General features: G+C 32.3%; 1 protein-coding gene across 3 annotated transcripts in view; it reads right to left on the minus strand.

Annotated features, from left to right (window-relative positions):
- Nucleotides 1-15,451, minus strand: part of LOC124364484 (trithorax group protein osa) — a 40,540-nt gene extending 25,089 nt beyond the window's left edge. For 2 of the 3 annotated variants that reach the window (XM_046820015.1, XM_046820013.1), the window contains exons 1-2: nucleotides 14,652-15,451; nucleotides 3,844-3,928 (exon numbers count right to left, since the gene is read on the minus strand). In XM_046820015.1, the coding sequence (XP_046675971.1) occupies nucleotides 3,844-3,928; nucleotides 14,652-15,221 (655 nt within the window). In that variant the 5' untranslated portion in view covers nucleotides 15,222-15,451. The remainder of the gene's footprint in view (nucleotides 1-3,843; nucleotides 3,929-14,651) is intronic. The other variant, XM_046820014.1, reaches the window with a different exon arrangement.
- Nucleotides 15,452-15,461: the final 10 nt, after the last annotated feature.

Consider the following 15,461-nt stretch of genomic DNA (forward strand, 5'->3'; position numbering starts at 1 on the left):
GTAATATTTAACACAAATAACGTAACAATTACTATTTATAATCTACCTAAAATTTGTGATACGAGTATGTAACTTTAAAAATGTAAGAGAAATCGTCTTTTAATGTGGCTATTCTATAAGATTAACATTTAAAATGTGAAGTCATTGTAGTTCTATTTATGTGCATTCAATTATTTTTTTCTTTATGTACCAAATTAATAGTTTAGAGCATTTTGACTAATTCCATAAGACTTTCATGCTCTAATGTAGTAATAGAATAATAAAAAATAATATATATATATATATATATATGACAATTGGTTAAAACAAGACTAGATTTATTTGAAATTATTTTTTATTACAAACAATACTTACAATTATTTTTTATATTCAAATTGTTTTCAGTCTTCATTAATACATCTTTGAAGTCTTTCGAGGACTTTTGGTTACATACCCGCTAAACATACCCGCAATAAATTGTCATTAGTTGAGACTGTTGTTGAGCGGCGGCCAGACCTTGGTGCATCCATAACAGATCCATGTTGTTCAAATCTATCTCGTATGTCATACACTGTTTTTCTAGACGGTGGTTTTGATCTAAAGTGTATTCCTCATTCATTAACAACTGCAGTAGCACCACTTTTATAAAATGGTTTTAACGAGAAATCCTTTCTTCTTTCGTTAACATTATGACTAATGTTTAACAAAAATTCTATTAGAAAAATAATAATTCGGGGAATACAGCTTTAAACACGTGTCACAGATGAACTCACTAGTTTCATTGTTTTGTGTTTCATTGCATTGTATTGCCAACTTAAAAAGACATAATTACCAACATTTAGTAATACCAACATCACGGACGAAAACTATTGTACTATGTCTTGCTGTTATTTTTTTCTTCTTTTAACCAACTGTCCAGTGACTTTTGCGCCACCCTGTATATATATATATATATATATTATATTATAAACAAATTGAGTTTATTTAATATATTTAATATATATATATATAGTTTATTTTTTTTGTTAAAAAGTCTGCAAGTTTAATATTTGAAAATATACCCAAATCTATTTATTTGGATTAAGTGATTAGTTTCTTTTCCTACAAATAAACATAGTTTTTATATGTTTATCCAAATTCATAATAGTTCAATTCAATTTACTTATTCCGCCAGCAGCCACAATCCTGGACACAGTGTAATTGTGGTATTGCACGAGCGTCTCAGAATACTGTTTCAGAGGCCTGAAATGGACATTGGCTTGTAGCGAAAGAGCAGATAGACAGCTGAGCAGTTCCAACTACCACCGACAAACCCCGAACACCTGCTAGCCTTTCTTGGGGGAGCTGGAAATTTTTGTGGGTTGCCGAGAGGGTATGGGAGGGAGGGGCTGATGCATGAAGCGATTGTTGCAACTCTGGTGGCAGGTATGCGAATCACGTAAAACAGTGTACACTGGCTGTTCACACCCGTCCCATAAGAATGATATATTCTCAGAAGGATTCATAATTAAGGCTTTCAGATTTTATACATGGTAGTACTAATTTCATAGATTAATAACTTCCAGAAAATTGTAAGTATAAATTATAAAGAAAGGAATATTTTTTTACATTGTGTTCCGCAACTAAACCTGAAACTAAAAACAACTTACACCTTCTTCTTTTCTATCATTTTTCAAATTACATAAAATTGATAAAATAGACTGATCAAGGTATTGATAGTACCATTGAATGAATGATGCATTTTGGTCAGTCATTTCCTACAATCACAGACAGACTGATTATCAAAATCTGGTTAAACAGCATTCAGCAGTGTTTATATGTACCACTTTTTTATCAGAATATACCATGTAAATTTAAGCTTATTTGTGGACCTGGATAAAGCCATGTTATTGCCGGTATCAAACTATTATTTTGAGTACATTAAGGAAATAAGAAACATAGTACCGTTTAATAATTTTATTATTTATAGTATCCCTATACAGCTAATTCTAAACTTCAATATTACTTTCAGGTATGTGTGTCAAGTGCATATTATCACTAGCACCTCCTAATTTTAACATCTTTCTTACACTGCCACCCGTTTTAAAGTTCTTAAAATAAATATAATTTTTTACTAATTATAAGAATCCATCGGACTTACGGTTTTTAAAGCTGAGTTCATCCTCTTTCTATATAAAAAACTCATGCATAAGTAAAAAGTCATTTTAAAACTTTAAAAAATGTTATTATATATATTTTTATTTATATAAATATATATACAAATAATTATATATATATATATATATATTTTAATCATTATTTGCTGTATTCAGCATTGTCACTACTATCACTCTATAGCTACACATATTTACAATTGAAATTCACTTGTTTAAATAGTTTTTTAGTCTGGAAATTCTTGAAACATGGTTCTTTGCACATGGCCATTTTGCACTCGCTACACTGATAGGAAGTGTCTCTTCTTGCAGCCTTACCTGATTGTTTTTTTTTTAGTTATCAAAGAGCATAATAAACGTTTTTATTACTATTTTGCTTATATTTGTTATATCTCCTAGAAGTCCATCGGTAATAAATCTGTGTCATCTTTGGAATAAAATCATCACTTTCACTGTTACTTGAAAATCTGAGTAACTCTTCTAGCACTTGACTGTCTTCAATACTGTCAAGATTCATTATTTTAACTAACAAAACAATTGTTGTAAACTACAGTAATAGCAAGCAAAACAATAACAATGCAGACGATGAATTAGCAGAACGAAAACAAATTGCCAACATGCCACGACATTGAGTTTGTAAACAAACCAAATTTTTTACGATATTAAAGATGACTGCCAACAACATTTCATAGGACATAATCCATGGAGTAAGAAAAAAAAACATGGAAAAACCAAGTGACTATCAATGCCGAAGTTCAAATATGTTTAAATACATTTTTAATAATGTAAATGTCGGTGCCGTCCAAAGATGTTGTTGGCAGTCTATAGAATTCCTTGCGCAACATCAAACGATGTCGGCAGGAGTGACAGTGTTAAGCCAATATGGTAGTGTATTTAACACGAGTAAAAACACATTCTCTTATAACGCATGTGTTATAAGAGAAACAGAACATAATAATGCAATACGTAGACTTAATTGTGAAGAATGTGTAAGGAAATTAGCAAGTAATATAGGTGAAGAAACTGAATAGGAAACAACATAATAGATTGGAAATTGAAATATGGGTAACACAGTGTAGCAGCTTTGAAGATGTAAATAAAGGAAAACAACTTTTAAATATTGAAAAAAAATCAAAAGGTACACAAAATTTAACACGCCACCAATAAAACAAATCAGTTGATAAAGATATTCATGAGCTTGATACTTTAACAGTTACACTACCACTAAAATAAGCCAGTAAATGCAGAAGATGTCATAGAGAGAAAGAACATGTGATGAAAAAGAAGAACTAGCAGATAATTAAAATTTCAATATTGTCGACCTTGAACAAGAATGTTTCAGATAACAGTGATGATGGAAACAAGGAACTTTTATATGATGAAAGCCAACAAGATTGAGGTACACTGGCCAACATAGAGCAACAGGCTAATGCTAAGGCACAAGGTGTAACCTACTTTTACTGAAGCACTGATAGAACACAGCGACAAAGAAAAGAGGAAAGAAATGTCACCAAAAAATTATATTATATTGTTTACTAACCATTAGTCTTAATTCTACTTTATCATAAACCTATACATTAAAATAATCTTTTTTGAAATTATAAATCTTTTATTCTGTGTGAAAATGAAATTGAAGCCATAGGGACCCAAATCGAAACTTTTCAGAACCTTTAAGGAAGTATAAAGACAGAGGAAGTTAGGGCAGACTCACCTGTAAGGGCCGCTGTGGTCAAGTGGCCAGGGGTGGACGCTGGATGCACTGGCAGCTGTTCCGGAGACACACAAGGAGGGTAAGCCTGGAACACAATACTACATCATTAATACCTTTACTGCTAGTCAGACCTGTGCCGTAAGGTATCTGCCGCAGACACATATTAAACTGTTATACAATAACTGTCTAGCCATAATACAGGGTGATTATAAATGAATATCGAGGTTTTAATATCTTGCAGTTTTTGTTTTTTTTACATACAACTTAAAATTATAATTCATACATCAAATCAAAGTGTAACTCAAAACAGTTTTGTTCGTTGTCACTTCTAAAATAAACAGACTATAGGGTGGAAGGAAGACCACTAGGGAAACCCAAATGCAAACGGAGAATGAGACTGAGGGAATCATTTGTCAGACATAGAACAGACTGAGATCAAATTCTGGCATAGTAAGTTACATGTCTGCAAACAGACTAATGTAATCAACTGATTAACTACTGTATGTTTGTATGTAATAACAGGTGTTGAGAAGGATCATTAATTTTCCATATAATATGTAAAACTGTCAACAGTGTGGGCAATATATAATTATATCTTAATTGCTCATCTTTAACATTTAGTTGAAATGAAATGTCTTTAACAAAAAACAAAAAAGTGGGAGATTAATGATTTGAAATTTTTTTAAATTACAATTCACATACCCAACACTGTTGTTTTTCTGAAACTAAACCCTACATTTCTTGCTTTTTCATAATCTTAACATATTCAAAAATAGGTCAACTGAAGAACTCAAAAACACGGGATAGAATTTATAAACACATCTTGCTACTTTTGGGTGTACGTTCTTATATTTGTTGATAATTAAAAATCATTTCAACCATAGGATTGCTACTATTAACCTTTCCAGCATTATTGACGCGGATCCGCGGAGGGCCACTACAAGCTCAAAACGTTATTGCCGTGGATCCGCGTTTTTGCATTCTTTATTTTCTTACTGCTATGTTAGTTGAATATTTTGCTGCTAGATGGTTCTAGTAGTCATGCGACATACAGACGGGTTACCCTGCCTCGAATTCTGTTACAATGGGAGTGGCAGTTGCTTCTAATTGGCCAAACACTGTCTAGCGGGCGTTTCAATTACTTGGTCAACCCTAAACTTTTTAATATTTCACTACGGTCATAAGGATGTTATCACAAAGCAAGAAACATAATTCAAGCCCTGCAGGGCTGTCGTACAGGTTGCCGAGCGATAAGAAGGTTCAAAGTCCACGCAATAACAGTGGCTTGCGGGAGACGCGCGGAATGTCAGTTGTGACAGCCCGCCACCAAATAAACACTCTTTGTCTACTTTTGTATTTTTCTAATTTTATTGGTTTGTAATATAGTATACGTTTATCTATAAAACTGTGTTTCATTCCCATACTTACTGAATAAATTATAAAAATATTAGTGACAACTACACTGCTATTCTACGATATTCTCAAAAGTTAAAAATTATCCTAGGTAATCCAAAAAAGGCTAAACAAATTTTATTTACCGTTAAATAACTCTATTTTGACATACAGAAACGAAAATAAATTTAACTTTACACATTGGAAATTTTAAAAAATTGTAACTTTATCAAAGTTCAGGTCTAATTTTTCATGACGGTTAAAGGGTTAATATTTTGGTCATCAACAATGTTTTTACATTGCTTTTGTGAATAATGCATCGTAGGAGGCTGCTTCACAGACCCTCAAGGGTTACTCCTCTCCAGTAAATGAAATACTTCTTCAAAAATTTTCCAAAGCTGACCTGGCATATAATCTAAGCCAAAGAGAAAAAAATTACTGATAGAACAAAAACTATTTTATCAGAATCCAAAGAAAACTATGCCCTGATTCACATAATAAGTGCATAGGATTAAGGGAAGCATTACCAATGTGGGTTTGTTAGAGCACATTTTGTGGAACTAATAAAAAAAGACAGCTCAAAATTTACTATAGCTCACAATACCAGTACAATAATAAATAATCTTGTACTGGTAACAGACAAAACGCAATTGATGAGACCTCAAACTTTATAGTAGTATAAAATATGACAACATTAAAATACATTTAATTCTAATTTTAACTTTCTACAAGGTGTTCCTGGATACGGGAAAACAACATTGTCTTAATGAATTTTAGAAAGAATGACTTGGCGTTATACTCTACAAAGGAGCAGCAGACTTCTCAGCTCAATAAAAAAAGTATCGTCCAGAGCTTAAATACGACACTAAAAAATATTGTAAAATCGGTCACTAATTTTTAATCAACTCAACAGACTATATAAAAAAAAGAACCTACAAACATTTGATTGTGGACGAATCACTTATGCTACATGCAGGTCAAGTTTTATTTGCAACTGAACTTTGTAAAGCAAAAGTGGTTCTTTTTGTTGATGTGACATTAACCAAATCTTTGTCTTTCTCTTGTCTCTCACTTCTCAAGATACAATCATTTAAAGGAAGGCATAGCTATTTACAAAAGTGAAATGAATGAACACGAAACTGAACAGGTGGATGTTTCAAAGTATTGTCAAGAGCTTAGAATTTATGATATGGAAACATTTCACATCCCCAGCCACTAGTGTAATCCGATAGCTTTTTTGTGGAAATCTTAACTAAAAAAATGTACAACACTTAAATCTATTTCTGACTAAAGGGACTTAAGATTGAGAACTGTGTAAAGGAGAACCACTGCTGATTCTATATCTCAAACTGAAAATAAACAATTTATATGGAGTTTTATAAAAGAACGTCAAGCCAGAGAAAACAGAGCCAGATTGAGCTTAATACAGAAACAGGAACTGAAACTGAGGCAGAAGTAGCTGAGATATTTAATGAATATTTTGCATCCATCGTACACCATACCCTGCATAATCTAGACCAAATACAAGAACTAGGTATCAGTCCACAACAGCAGAGAGTTGCCATATCAATTTTTACTCAAATTCACAAGTAATATCTATCCTATATTCATTAAAGAACAAAACAAAAAATTCTATTCTATTCTATTCTATTGTTAAATAGTCTTTTGCACACAGTAAATTTCCAAATGGACTAAAAGAGTGCTAAAATCTAACCTACACAGAAAAATTATACCACTGAGAAAGGAAACTATAGACCAAGAAGAAAGAAGGAAGAAGTGAGGCGGAGGGGCAGAAGGTTGGTACTTTATTATGATATCAACCTTTTCACAGATAGTTGAAAAAATAGCTTTTAAGAATTGTTGAATATTTAGCATTACACAACTTTCTACCATAAAAACCACCATGGTTTCATCAGACGGAAATCCACAACATTATAAGCCTCATTGAATAATATAATTAATTGATCAGCTTGAAGTAGGTGCCTTTGCTGCAACAGTTTTCCTTGATTACAGCAAGGCTTTTGACTGCCTGGGCCATGACTTTATACTGCAAAAACTGGACTTTCTAGGTGATGGACAAACTACAAAAGAGTGGTTTAAGACTTATCTGGAAGGCAGAACCCAATTTGTTGAAATCAAGACATCAGTCAATGGAGTCACTTAGGATGTAAGATCGAAGCCATTATTGATGACACGGAGTGTACCTGAAGTCTTAAGTTCTGTATTGTTTATACTCTTCCTCAGTGACTTCCCAAGCTACATAAGGAAATTATGCTGACACTCTTCTGTATGCTGACAACACAACTTGAATGCTGAAACGTACCTCATCTAATCGGCTTACCATAACACTTTTATAGCCCTGCGCATCTCATACCAACTCTGTCATATTACGACCTTAATGTCGCTAAAAATTAAACCAATGATCTTTGGAAGAAGAAAAGAAAAAGTTCCTGTAAATTCTCAAGTTTTACAAGCAAATTACACCAATTATCTAGGACTTAAAAACTTGATAACCAATTTTCCTTGAATATCCATGTAGGCAACCTTTGCAAGAATTTAAGCACAATAGTATATGTAATTAAGAAGATAAAGAATATAACTGACACAGACACAGCAGAATAGCCTACTTTTAAATTTTTGAATCCCAAGTACGGTATGCATTAATAGCTTGGGTAGGAACATTTACCACGAACTTGAACAGAGTCCTAACATGAAAAAAAAGCAATCCGGGCTATTGCTGTACTCAACCAATGGAAATGTGCATAGAGAACTACAGGAATTATAAAATGCTACACTACTCACAACTATAATACATGACATGGTTCGAACTATACCCTGCCCATCCACAGATTGACTCTGACAGAAAAGAAGTCTTCTCACAGAACATCCATTCTACACCTTAGAAGAGTTTCTATAAGGCATCGTCCCCTAAGTATAACAATAATATTACATTTTATGTAAATTCTTTTATTTGCACATGTACTACTTACATGTAAATATTATATTAACATGTATGTAAATTGACACTATTGCACATCTTGAAGTTATGTCAATAATGAATTTGAACCATTGAATCACTCCAAGGGCCACTTACTTGAATAACAGATTAAATCTTCAGCGGTAGTGCTGAAAGATGAAGTATAGGCAAACAGACAATGTTTGTGTTTTTGTTTTGGGTGAGATATCAATCACAAACAATGACATTTTTGGCTTTCTGTTTATCAACTCTGTTTGACAAAGCTATGTACTATGTACTTTAAATACAGTACTGAGAAAATTTACTGTTACACAAGAATTTTGGTCTTGTCAAGTTTTTGGTGGTATTTAAGGCTATTTTTATGTCTTCTGGCCGGATTAAGAACGCTTTTACCATACAGATTAAGAAGTTGCCATACTACATGGGTGACAAATTAACAGATATAGATGTCTTGTACCTTGAAAGCAGAAAATATCATCGAATTTCATGTTTTGTTTAAGACTTAAGGATGTTTCATGATTTCAAGAAAATGGTCTATACAAGGAATTAGTTACATGTGAATCAGTGGGTAAAAAGAGTTCACTAGCATTATACTGGAGTGTTGAGAATGAATTGACATTTCCTCATTTAGATGGCATCTTTATTGATCTTGTTCTATGGTGGTATTGATTTATATGAATATTTGTTTTAGTGTCAATATTTGTATATTTATATGAAGTGATTTGGCTTTGTCATCTTACACATAATCCTTTATTGTCAACATGCATTAAATTTATCCATTTGTAAACAAATACTATTAAGGACTTATAAAAATTAAAATATATATAACAGCATGAAAGGGTAAAGATCTCATGATACTAAGTTAAAACTTCAGTACTACAGCTGCCGCAATGATAAGTTAATAAGAAAATCCAAACAAATAAAATGGAATTAATTTTTTTACTGTGAAAAAATACTAGTGTGTTTATTGTTAATTTATTTAGCTCTATACAAAATGTTAAGATAATAAACTACCACCACAATTTAAAATAGTCCTTTCAGCTCAGTCAGAACAAGCAATACTTTGGCATAAATGATCTGTCCCTAAAAATAAAACCACAATTAATTTTTACTGCATCTAAGAACAACCATGACCCACTCTCACATGCTTTCCGTTATTGACTCAACCAAATACCTCGGCTTAACCATCGACAATGCTCTTTCATGGACAGCCCAGATCAATTAAGCAGCAGCATATAAGACAAATGAAACAAATAAGTGATTCCCAAACAGGAAAGATTGCTTACTTTGCCCTGTTTGAGTCGCACTTAAGATACAACTTAGTGGTCTGGGGTGGAATACCGGCCCAGAACTTACAAAGAGTACTAGTCACACAAAAATAGCAATTAGGGCTCTCACTGGACTAAACTATCACAAGAAATGCAAGGAAGTCTTCAGAGAGCACAAGTTCTTAACGGTAGCATAGTTGTATATCCTCGAGACCATCATGTATGGTGTCAGTTCTAATCACACAAGACCAGCGGACTAGTACCAATACATAACTAGAAACAGGCATAACTTTCTCCTGACTCCTCACAATCTCAGTCTTTATGAGAAAAAGTCTGCTTAAAAAGGTGAATCTTTATTTAACTCACCACCTAACAACTTAGAGACTTCCTGTAAATAGGCTGAAAATTGCACGAGCAACTATCTCCTGCAACACTCATTCTACTCAGTGAAGGAATTCTTGGACTTGGGAAACAATACATCAATACTGCTTTCTGTTATTGTTTAGTAAAAAAAATTAGGTACTTTGGGATTATACCGACCACACCCAGACATGAATCGTTATTTCACATTTCGTTTCTACTGATTACTAGATTAGCGTAGAACAATATTTCGTCAATATAAAACAGGAATTGTCTTATCGCAAACCCCTCCCCATCCTCAGACAGAGGTCAAAGTCGAGCGTCTAGTAGATAACGTGATTGCAGTCTCGCCGCCCGTTCAGCTGGTGCATCGCTTTGTTGTACTTCCGTGTTTTACCTCTACATTTCTCCAAACACAAAAATTCAACAAAAACAATCATTTACCAAACTAAACTCTTTATTAAAAAAAACACTAAAAACTTGTTTTTATTCTTGATCACATTCCGCCACCCAAAATGCGAGTGCCTCCGGCCATCAGCGCGGGCATTGACAGCACCTTCGGTGCTGCCCCGCGCTGATGTCGACGAAAGAAAAACATCCCTCGAGATAGTACCTATCAGTAAAATATCAAATTCTAGAGGGGCTAATCAGAAATATAAATTGAATTGTAATGGAAAGGCAATTATGTACCGTGCAAATCACGTGATGCCGCGCGGCCTGCCGTAATCAGGATTCTCGAGAAAGATAAGATAACAGCGATCACAATACCTGGAAATGCTTGTAAGTTTGTAATTTTGTAATTGAAGAGTTGTTTTTTCGTTCTATCATGTTTGTTTCTATAAATTTCTATTTTTGTGTTCTTCATACTAGTGTGGTCGGTATAATCCCAAAGTACCAAAAATTATTATTTGTAGACTACACTTGTTCTATCCTAAATTTGTACTTAATTTACTATTAAAAAATAGTATATGACTACCACTTTTCTCTAAGAAAATGTTAATAAAGGATTGATGAATTATTGATTGATTCTCTGACTACTGAGAGTAGCAGAAAATTTGAATCAACCATCCACTGATTCTCTTATATAAGATGATACCAACCTACATACCCCTGAAAATGATAGTTACTTTAATTACAAGGTAGGAATATGCTGCACCATGTTTTGTGTAGGCTTAGCTAAGGACGCAAGCAAAATTTCAAACCAATAGCTAATTTAATTCTAGAGATTTCCTGCGGCCAGATAGACAAAGTCATCATACAAAAAAGAAAGTTTTACATCTCTTTGTCAGAAAAAAGAAATCGTGTCAGCCTACTAAGTAAGACTTCGATGAAGCTCAGCCAAATCCACGGTTTGGACATAAACCATCTTTGAACTCATTCTTGTCGATGTAGTTTCATAAAAAATTTAAGACTCCAGATGATCGTTCTCGAGATATCTTGCCATATATATTTAGAGTTAGTTCATTAAGTTAGTTTCATCGTTAGTGTTTAAAAATAAAAGTTCCAGTGAGGCAGGAAAGATATTATAACACAAGTGTGCGCTGAAATCATAACTAGTCACTAACTTTTACATTGACTTTCACTCTATTATTTTTACCTTTGTATCATATGAAAAATCCACATGTGCTTTAATATATCACATGTTAAAATCTCTTTTGAGTGTACTGAGTTTGCTTATACATTCTATTATACAACCTATCTTTTCTGAACTGGAAGTTATTTAAAGGTAGGTAATGTACCAAAATTACTTAAGTATTTTAAAGTACTGTAGTTCCATCTATAAAAATGGTAATAAAGAAGATCCTGGTAGTTACCCCCATTTCGTTAGTACCACTATTTAGTAAGTTTTTTATGTTGCCTGAAAGTGCAAATTTGTATGAATTCTTTCCTCTAAATAATCTTTTCTGTAGAGAACATTATGGATTTCTTAAATAATGGCAATAATTAAATGCAATAAAAACATTACAACAAATTGTTGAAATTATTTTACAGAATTTTGAAACAAGTTTTATCATTTGTAACATTGATAGATTTAAGGCTTTTCACTGATTAAATCATGAATTATTGTTAAGAAAGCTCCACAGGCTGTCCTTTTAGTTCAGAATTAATTGTATGCAGATGATACAACTCTTTTTATTTCCAGCAAAAACAGAACAATCTAAAAAAAACGGCTTGGCTGTAAATCCTAGTAAGGCTGATTCCATAACTTTTTCTCTTCAAAATATCTATAGACAGTTGTAATGAGTTTACTAAGTTAGCCTATGAGGAATAAATGTATACAATAAATTAAACTGGAACTTCATTTTAGTTACTTATGCACAAAATTATTTAGAGTTGTTTATCTTTAAAACTAAAAAAAACTAAGTTGGTTAAGAAAATAGTGATAACAGCATATTACCAGTTTTCCATTCTCATTTGTGGTATGGTATTACTCTTTGGGAAAATAGTGCAAGTTCAAAAGTTTGCAAAACTTGGTAGAAGTCTTAAAGTATCGAGATTTGTCTAAGCAACAACCTTGCCTAATATTTAAAGAATTTCAATCATGGTATTCCCTCTGCTTATATATTTATCTATTACTCCAAATTAAAGAAAATGTAGACAGATTTACAAATTTAGAAAATGTACATTTACACTATACAAGAAAGATCTAGTGCTGGATCTGGCACTAGTTAGGTTAGAAAAAGCTTCATATGTTATTAAGAATAAAACTTTTGAATAAGTTACCAGACAAAGCTATTACTATTTACTATTAATTTTCAAATTTTTATCATGACCCCCTAACTTTCTATCTAATAAGCATTTAGATTTATATAAAGTGGTATATATGTTTTAGGTAAAAATTGAACTAGCAAAGAAAGTAGACCATCTAACAATATGAATGTCAATGTGACTACTGGATGCTTGGCAGGAAGTTTATAAATTGAAAGATTATTACTACATTACCACCCTGCCAGATGGATGAGTTTTTTTTAATTTACTTACTCGTAATTATATACAACTACATTAGGCATCATTAATTCTTTTCATATGCATACTATATTATAAATAGGAAAAAGGTATTTTTTACTTCCTAGGAAAAGAATAATAAAATATTTATGGGCACGGACCTACAGTGCTGTCCCCATAATACTAGTGACAAGCAAAAACCATCCCTAGAGGTACTACTGTATTTATAAGATAATGGATACAAATTCCTAGTCACGAATGCATACATTCACATTTTAATTAAGGCTATCGGTTAAATTTACAATATAAAACTGACACCTCTCAAGTAACTGACTCATTTCAGAAAGGACGAGAAATAAAGGAAGGCTTAAGGTAAAATACTCATTAATTATTTTCTTTCTGAGGACTAAAATATACACTACTCTATTATTCATACATGCATTCTAAGTAAAAATAAAAAAAGATGGCTTCAAAATAGTATGGCCCACTCCTAAGTAGGCTACAATAACTTAATAATTTCAATAGGTGCTTGTTAATATTGAACTTACTTGGAGCATACTTGGTTTAGACAGGGTTAAATATCCTAGTCAAATATAAGGTAAACACGATTTGCAATGTAATAATTTACTGTAGGATGTGTTCTTATGTTAAAAGTTGGGGACATGTGCTCACTAGTAATAAAAAAAAATTAGAAATAGATTATGCATGTAGAATACATTACACTACTCTTACAACCTTCAAATACTAATCTAAGACCTAAAATAATTAAGATTTGCACTAACCACTAATGAACACAATAGGGTTGATAACACATTAGAATTACTTGAAAATATAAGTGACAGAGTACGATGGTTGTTACATCACTTAGTATTTAAATCAAAGTAGGCCCTGTATAACTTTATATATATGTTTTTTTTATGTCTTTTTATGTTAAAATAAATTCCTTTTTCTATTCCTTTCATTTTTTTAATTGAATTTTTCTGATAATTGTTATTAATTTATATAATTAAATTAAGTTATATATATATATATATATATATATAACTTATATTTAATTATATAAATTAATAACAATTATCAGAAAAATTCAATTAAAAAAATGAAAGGAATAGAAAAAGGAATTTATTTTAACATAAAAAGACATAAAAAAAACATTACAACACATACTACTCAATTAAAATAGAAATAGCGATTTTTTGCAAAGCATTTGAGATGCTCTCTCTTCGAGGTAACAATACCCAAAACCATTTTTTAAAGCAATTGAACGTGTTCTTTTAAGACAATCATCAGTTACTTCTCTAAATTGGTATTCTCAGAAATGACTTGCAAGAATATATGTATGTGTGCAACTCATAAATCTATTTCATGACTATTCACATTCTTTCAAGTCTATGCATTTGTTCAGTTCTGGTCCTAAACCTACAAGTCTGTGGTTGACATTGACAATTTAACAAAAGTTTAATTTAGATGAAAATCATTTTGAGGACTGCTTAACATATAATTGATACAAATGATTGATTTATTTTTATTCGTGAGAACTAATCAAACGAATCAGTTGATAACAATGATGGTTCTAATATAAAAATATTGCTAGTCAATACTGATATAAAATTTTGGTCTAGATATTGTACAACTTACTGCAATCATATCTCAGCCAATTTTAATTAGGGCTAACCATCTTTGGCGGAGGATATGCTATTAGCAACCTATGTACAGTGTAGGTGACCTAAATTAGAAAGAAGGCCTATGGGAGTTGATAAATTAGTAAATTTAAGATAAATGGGGGCTAATATATTTTAAAATCAGTAGCACATAGGCTACAGCAACCTCTAGGTTTAACCTATAATGTTATAAAACTACTGCACCTGAATTGGAAGTTTATCTATTGCTTCCATTCCTGTTGATCCTTGAATGGATCTAGTCCTTTTCACACTGTGCCTTCTTTCTTCCTCTTGTTGAAGTTTAGTAAAAACGTCACCAAGAAAAATTTTTTGTTCAAAAGTAAATGCAGGGTGATTTAATGCTAGGGTGTAAATTAATAAAAGCTCTTCTAAAACTTCATCATCAGCACTAGACACACCATTACACTTAATCAGATTATTCACTTCTTCAACATTGGCTAAAATTTTATAATAACCATTAGAGCATGCATAATTACAAGAATGAAGCAAAGATATATATAAAGCCAATTTGGTTCGAGCACGTTTATCACTGATGCACTGCAAGTCCGGAGAACTTAACTCAGAAGGGTTATTAGCCCCAGTTTCAGTAGTTCTGAGATCATGAAAATCTCGTTTTCCGAGGTCTTCCAGGCATGTGCCCAGAAACCGTAGTTCGAAGGGTAAGCACAGATTAAACAGGTTACACATGACATCTATGCGTGTATGACTTTTTAAACTCTTAAACCATGAAACAACGTCTTCCTTGCACACCATTTCCACACATTGATACAATTAACAAGGGAAGGCCTACTTTTGTTTCTTATCAATTAGCAGTTGAGTGTAAGCACACGACACTGCACCTGAAATGCCAAATGGGGAAGCTACCAGTTCTACCAACGTACACTATGAAAAGCTACTAAAAATCAATTGTTTCATTTTTCTCATCGCCATAGAAATCTTCTCAGCAATTTTTAAGAACAGTTTGCACCACTTTTTACTAGATCAACTGACTCC

Source organism: Homalodisca vitripennis, chromosome 6 (assembly GCF_021130785.1).
Source record: "Homalodisca vitripennis isolate AUS2020 chromosome 6, UT_GWSS_2.1, whole genome shotgun sequence".
NCBI classification, from domain to species: Eukaryota; Metazoa; Arthropoda; class Insecta; order Hemiptera; family Cicadellidae; genus Homalodisca; species Homalodisca vitripennis.